General features: G+C 39.9%; 1 protein-coding gene across 1 annotated transcript in view; it reads right to left on the bottom strand.

Annotated features, from left to right (window-relative positions):
• LOC107711597 (advillin-like) overlaps positions 1-5,087 on the bottom strand; it is a 13,335-nt gene extending 8,248 nt beyond the window's left edge. The window contains exons 1-9 of the mRNA XM_016516599.1: positions 5,007-5,087; positions 4,726-4,806; positions 3,770-3,844; positions 3,120-3,316; positions 2,448-2,556; positions 2,078-2,188; positions 1,782-1,987; positions 1,544-1,622; positions 779-877 (exon numbers count right to left, since the gene is read on the bottom strand). Coding sequence (XP_016372085.1) covers positions 779-877; positions 1,544-1,622; positions 1,782-1,987; positions 2,078-2,188; positions 2,448-2,556; positions 3,120-3,316; positions 3,770-3,844; positions 4,726-4,785 — 936 coding nt within the window. The 5' untranslated portion in view covers positions 4,786-4,806; positions 5,007-5,087. The remainder of the gene's footprint in view (positions 1-778; positions 878-1,543; positions 1,623-1,781; positions 1,988-2,077; positions 2,189-2,447; positions 2,557-3,119; positions 3,317-3,769; positions 3,845-4,725; positions 4,807-5,006) is intronic.
• Between the last annotated feature and the right edge of the window lie 2,445 nt (positions 5,088-7,532).

The raw sequence follows: 7,532 nt of genomic DNA, 5'->3' as shown, positions 1-7,532 counted from the left end.
TTCTGGTGGCCCACTCTACAAGCAGAGACAATCGTCTTCATCCGAGACTGTGCAACTTGCAACATAACCAAATCCCCTCATCAACTGCCTGCTGGTCTCCTACAACCATTACCCATCCCACAACGCCCCTGGTCCCACATAGCCATCGACTTCATAACAGATCTGCCTGCCTCACAGGGTCACACTACCATTCTCACTGTTATCGATCGCTTTTCCAAGGCCTGCCGCCTGATTCCTCTACCCAAGCTACCCACTGCTGTTGAGACAGCCGAGGTCCTCTGCAACTATGTGTTCAGGTTTTACGGCCTTCCTGAGGACGTGGTAGACCCCGCGGAAGACCCCGGCGTCGTCTGCCTCTGCGTGTCAGGAGCCGCTCACGGGGGGGCTCTGTCACAAATTCAGCCTCTGTGACTCCCTCCGATCACGTTTACGATTGCTTGCTGCCTACCTCTTCTGACCCTGCCTGCCTTGTTGATTCATGCTCTTGTTTGTCTGCCGCCTGCCTCGACCCTGATCATGAACACTGTTTACGATTCTGGCCAGCCTTCGTTGTGTCTAACACCAGTTCTATGCCTGTATGACCTACCTTGTGAACTAATAAAGCTGCACATGGATCCTAACGCCACTGCCTCTTTGTAACAATTTGTTTCTTACAAACACCATAGTGGATTAAACTGCAGCACACAGGTCATAGAGTATAAATTAAATAAAGGGAAAATCACTCTCCTCCAGTAGCGGCTGAAATAAGATGGAAATAATAAAAAATACAGGAACTCACCAGAGCCCTGGTCATTGCTGCTTGTCTCTCTGCTTTGTTGGCTGTCTTTCCCTTCCACACAAATATTGACATTCCCCCCTGGTCCAAAATGTAGCAGTCCTGAACGAAAGACAGAAAGAAAGAAAGAAAGGCAACAAATGCTTAAAATAATAGAGATTTTTCATATGAAATACTATTTTTTTGTAGTATATTTATATACACATCATAAATTATATTAAAGCATGTTTCAGCAATCAGGGTCAGAAATGTTGTGCATTAGTGCATTCCTTTTGATTTTGTTTTCTTTTGTTGTCTAACATTTGACGTATTCATAATAATAAATCCTAGGCCCTTATATTTATGGTTTTAGTGTGCCACCATAGTGACATGTAGTTAACATATCTGTGATTCTCAGAGGCGAGTGTTGAGATGCCTTCCACTATTTGTGTTAATGTAATAACTGGATGGATAAATGTCAAGTTAATGAATTTAATTTAGTTGAAAACACTCACATGCAAAAATTATGTGACAAAGGGTCTGTGATTGCTATACAAACCTTTTGCATCAAAGAAAATCTCCCCTGTATATAGAAGTATTTGTAAACTTACTTTCTGACCAACAAATCAATCACAAATGAACACACAATTACATGAAAGCAAATATTTGATCAGATGATATTTTGGATTGACTTGTTATGTTCTAATGGGAATAAACTATAAGAGTGGATTATCTATGCATTCTACACAAATTACCACTACAGCTGCAAAAGTTCATGTGTGTACTTACATCGTGATTCAGCATGTCCTGTGTGAGTGGACTGGTTGCAATCTCTGTGATGTTCATAGCTCCATTAGCGTCTGACACACTGCAACGTTTAAGGTTTGTTAGATTAAGTAACGAATCATAAACATTCTAACTAGTACCCCGTAAACATTAGGTGAGCCGATGAATCAATTAAATGACATATTAGGTAATACAAACAGCTGACATGTCAGACATAAAACCTAGAGCTGATAGCACTTACTGATAGAGGATGAGCTTAGACATTTGCTCCAGGTCAGTTATTTCATCAGGCGTCCCACTGGGCAGCTTAGAGGGCCGTTCACCCAAAAGGCTCACCATCAACTCCATTAACGAAGGGGAGTTTGCCTCTGCATCCCCCTCAATCACGCCGATTTCTGGCCGACCCCCTCTCTCACGATCCCTGATGTCCTTGGCCAGCATCATGCCCTTACAGTCAACAATGAGCAGCATGACATTATGATTTAAAAGAACCCAAAACTTTACCATAAGTATATATATATATACATAAGAGGCCACCTTCAGACGTTCTTGTTTGTTGCTTTCAGGGCCATTCCACTGGATAATGGTCTTGCCGAGATCCAGCAGAAAGACACTCCCAGTGTCAAAGCTGTTCCAGCTCATTTCCACCTGCAAATTGGCCAGTGATTTACTCGTTCATCGCTTGAGAATCATAGCCTCAATAATTTCACTCTGACGGAGATCCACAAGCATTTTGATAATTGGACAGATCCATTCAAGATCAGACGAAGGATTGAGAGGAACATTAGGGTTAAAAACACTCAGGCAAACTAGTGAAATCAAGAAACCGGACAAACATTCACCATTTTGGTACCTGCTGTGGTACTAGAAGACATTTAGTAATACTCCAGACAAACAGTTTGCTCACCTCTGTGCCAGTCACTTTCCTTTTTCCTTTCACGTGCAGCAGTCTTTGAATGTTATAAGTGTTTGTCTCCACGTGGTTCATTCCCGATGACACCCCTCCGGACTTATAACTAAGGACATATGAAGACATGTATTTGTGGCTTTTTGTCATCTTCGTGAACCATACACAGAAGAACGTAAGAATGTAAGGTTGGACTGTTTCTAGATATGAGTGGCCACTAAGGGGCCCCAAGCCACCAGGGGGCCTTGTAAAGTAACGTTTTTTTGTTTTGTTTTTTAGGTTACATGTACAATAACAGTGGCTGTTGTTGTTCTTATATTTTATCTAGCTTGCACAACTTTCTTTCTATCAACTATTTTGCTCTATTATAATTAGATCTGACAGATTTGGGATGCTTACATTATGCCCTGTTTGAAATATCCGCAGAAGATGCTGGATTCGTGGTGCTGCACCTCCCGGTGCTGAACAGGTGAGGAGCCCAGGAACTCATCCAGCTGCATGGCATAGACAGCAGCAGCTCCCTGTTCAGCCAGTGTAGACATGGATCCTATCCAGTAATGAATGTCATAGTATGCAGATTTGCCACCTTTGCGTGTCTACATATAGATGACAGACATAGCATGTAAAACCTGAGGCTGTAACTGAATTTTTAATTGGTTATGTGATGTCTACATTATGCCCTGTTTGAAATATCCGCAGAAGATGCTGGATTCGTGGTGCTGCACCTCCCGATGCTGAACAGGTGAGGAGCCCAGGAACTCATCCAGCTGCATGGCATAGACAGCAGCAGCTCCCTGTTCAGCCAGTGTAGACATGGATCCTATCCAGTAATGAATGTCATAGTATGCAGATTTGCCACCTTTGCGTGTCTACATATAGATGACAGACATAGGATGTAAAACCTGAGGCTGTAACAGAATTTTTATTGGTTATGTGATGTCTAAGCACCAATAGTTGTCTAACAGGAAATTGTCAGGTTAGGCTGAAGGTGAGGACAATGGGCTTTTTATTAGAGTTCAAAAATAACACAAAAGACAATACAAACTACCCCAAGGAGGGGAAAATATAGTCCAAGCAGGCAGTGACAGGACTGGAGCTCACATGCCACTCACACACACACACACACACACACACACACACACACACTCACACACACACGCTCGCACGCACACACACACACTCACACACACACACAAAGGCAAGAGCTCTGTCACCAAACTAAGTATAAACTCAACAGAGGTGACAGAACCCTGACAGAAACAACATGCAATTCGGTTTTACACATTTTCACAACATAATTTGGAAAGATTATATTCACTTACTGAGAGCAATAAATAGCAGTCACTTTCATAAAACTGTCCATGAAATTTTTCCGGGACCAAAACAAGATCCATTTTCTGTGGGTGGGAAAAAAATGTAAGTGTGAAATTTCCTTGAAAACAGCTTGAAAGCCTGTCTAAAATCTTTGTTTAAAAACTTTGATCAAATGAGTTGTACAATACAAAAGTTACTCCCCAGATTGCTATTCGCTTGCAATCAGTGTTGTACAGTTCAGCTGTATATACTGCACTTCACAATGGAGGCCGAGAAGTCTTGAATCCAGTTTAAGGATGAAGGCCTGATAGGAAGTAGCTACCGTTCAAATGGTGAAGACAATTATAAGAGCTTTGGACAACCACTGAGTCTTAAGGAGAGTGGAGCTTTAGGTCTTTCGCACACTGCTGTCAGCTGCATAGAACAGTCTGCTTTTCCACCACAGTACAGTGAATAAATGTATTGTTTTTAGCAAGTGAGTAAGTCAAGAACACAGAAGAAGCTGCAGAATTCAAGTGCATCTAGCTGCGTCCCACAGGACTGCAAACCGCGGCCACGACAATTATGTCTGTTACTACAAGTCACCGCCCCTAAAGATACAAGGACCTAGGGACTGTCACCAGAGCCTCTCCCCATGGGACGCGCTGATGCCATCATTAGTAACGCTCTGATCGGCTGAACTCATCACTTTTAAAAGCATTGTAATGATGAAACTCTACATGTAGATTTGATAGCAATATCATTATGCCAAACAAATATATAATGTACAGATAGTTTCACTTGCGGGAGGCGTAACTTTTGGCCGTGGTTCGTAGTCCTCTGAGACACAGACAGAGCCTTTCACAGAATGCACACAATAAGTGTCATCCACATTCAATCATATGTTTCTTCAATAGATTTGAATCATTTGTTCCACCATCAACTTCTTCTTTGACCATCTATTGCTGACAGAATCGAATGCTACCTCGATTCTCCAGATGAGTGTCCCTGGAGAGTGTGTGATGGCTCTGAATGTGTGCTGCATGATTCAGCGGTGCGCACCGGACTAAAAACCCACAGAGAAAATAGTTCATTGGGTTATTAGCTTTAATTCAGCATCACTACATGTTCCATTCATGTTTAAGAAGTAATTGCTAGTATTCTTTACACTTACGTTTTATTATGTTTAACTAAATGTAACGTAGTTTTAATAAAAGCTACTGCTTTAATTGGAACAAAACAAAAGTTTGCATGGCAAGTTGTTACCTGGAAGTCGAAGCAGTGATTTAGAAGAGCTTTAGAGATGATTCCCTTCAGATGGATAAAGGCTGGTGTGTAAATCCGGTCAGAGACAGGTGAGCAAGTCCAGGACAGAGCAAAATATGCCCTTTTTTGTCCAGGTCTTTCGCATCGATTTTACAAACACTTCATTTGGTTGTATTTGCCTGCTGTTACTCAATCCTGAGCTCAACAACCAATCAGGATAAGACTTTAACACAGTCAATGCAAATGAGTAACGTCAACAGCGAGAGATATTCAAAAGACAAGGAAAGCGATCATAATCAGTCCATCAGGTGTGTTTAGAGCCAGCGCTTCCTCAAATTAATGCAACAACATGGACTGTATCACTCTAGTACTTATGAAGTGAAGTCAGGTTATCACTGAAGGCTTGGGTGCGCTGTGAGATCTTGCTCTGGCGCTGCTGAAATGACTTGTCAATGAAGTGTTGTGAGGTTTCAATAGCATGATGGTATAACACTGTAGTTACAAGATAGCCAAATATGTTGGAGGCACTGAATATACTTAACTGTGTAACACTAAATCATCTTTCTTTGAACATTTTCTTGATTATGTGACAAAAATGAAAGACTGTATGGTACCAAGACCATACAAGCATCGCTTCCTCCAATGTTCTGACAACAGGAGATGCACTTTTTCACTGGAGGAAGAGTTATTATGGATTATGGACTTGTATTCGAGTTAAAAACAGATTTGTTTCAGCTTTTGTCTTCTCCAGATGTTAACTGATGGACTGGAGTGCTGTGGATTATTGTGATGCTTTTATCAGCTGTTTGGTCTTTTCATTTTTGGATGAAACTCTTCCTTTGAATCACTGATAACAGTTTGAATCATTCAACATATTTTATTTTGCACAAAAAACAAACATGAATAGAGGATCAAAATGATACATTTAGACACACATTTGCTTTGACGAGGTGACGCACCGTTCTGACACTGCTTCTGCGGTCACTCATTTTAATGTCCACCACAAAATGAGTTCAAATATAAAAACCACTTACAGTAGCTTAGTAGTAAAGACATCTTGTGTTGAACCGTCAGTTACATTAATAGTAAGGAATCAGTAAGTATTAGAAATTACCTGAGAAACAAGATCTTGTGGGGAAGAAACAAAGGTAACACTTCAGTAAAGGGATCAATTCTCACTATTAACTAGTTGCTTATTAGCATGCCTGTTATTAACATATCGGCTGTCTCTTAGTACTTATAAAGCACATATTCTGCATGACCAGATTCTACATCCATAATGCTACCTAATACCTAAAGTTTATTGAGGCAAAAGTCATGGTTTGTTAATATCAAGAATTGGACCTTAAAATAAAACATGACAAAAAAAAAAAAAAACTAATTAGCCACCTAAAAAACGGACGCTTTATGGTTCATCAATGTGATCTTAACAGCACAACTAATCAATCATATTTCTGAAATTAGAAAAAAAAATGTTTTAAAACCTTTGCAATAAATACAAATAGTTTTTGGGTTACACTTTATTTTAAGGTGTCCTTGTTACAGTGTAATTATACATTTAAGTACTGAGTAATATTAATTAACTGCATGTACTTGTACTACATGTAACATGTGTAACAAGGACACCTTAAGATAAAGTTACCAGTTTTTTTGTTACATTTCATATGAACTAGAGTCCTATGAACAACAGATGAGCATTGGAAACACCTTGAAATATCAGTTTCAAATTCACTCTGCTGGTACTGATTTCTAATAAGGCGAATGGCTTCTGTTTCTTCCACAGACGTCTGTTCTGGGAGTGTGTTTGCTCAGCTTTTTTCTGTAATTACCACAGTGGTATATTTAAGACAGCGAATGCCACTCACTTAACTGTAAGGGCCCCAAACTACATGCTTTAAATTAAGTAAAAAATAATATTTGGTGAAACCACCCTTTGCTTTAAACAGCTTTTTCCTAGGTACACGTGCACACAGTTTTAAGGCAGTTTGCAGCTAGGCCATTTTATAGGCTTCTTACCATCTGTTTTAGGACTCCTTGATCATATAAACATTCTATTGGATTATTACAAGATTTGCAGAAGGAATGTTTGGACATGTAAAACTGATATTACCTACTGGTGCACTAATGAAAAAGACATAAATCCCTTCTAAGAAGCGTCTAATGTGCCTGAAAGCTTAGTGCATTTAGAGGACGTGCACAGAAACATGTTGCTCAATCGAGGTTTCTATAGTATTTCTACACTGTAAAATCCAATAGTTGACCTTACTTAGATTTAATTAGTAATCTTTACTTAGTTGTTATACTTACTAGGTTTTATTAAGTTACAGCTACTTTCAAGGCAAATAAAACAATTTACTTACTGTTTTGAGTGACACTTACTTAAAATATTCAAGTAGCCACAAAGGAACCAATGACATTAATAAACCAATGAGAGGCAGCAGTGTACTAATATGCTGCTAATGTGCAACATAACAACAGAAGAAGAAGAAAACAAAACGAGTCTTAGTAGACTTTTCACCCATCTCC

The sequence above is a fragment of the Sinocyclocheilus rhinocerous genome, unplaced genomic scaffold, assembly GCF_001515625.1.
Source record: "Sinocyclocheilus rhinocerous isolate Xijiao unplaced genomic scaffold, SAMN03320098_v1.1 scaffold5681, whole genome shotgun sequence".
In the NCBI taxonomy this organism is placed as follows: Eukaryota; Metazoa; Chordata; class Actinopteri; order Cypriniformes; family Cyprinidae; genus Sinocyclocheilus; species Sinocyclocheilus rhinocerous.
The sequence above is the reverse complement of the archived record's forward strand: the minus strand, read 5'-3'. Positions and strand labels throughout refer to the sequence as shown.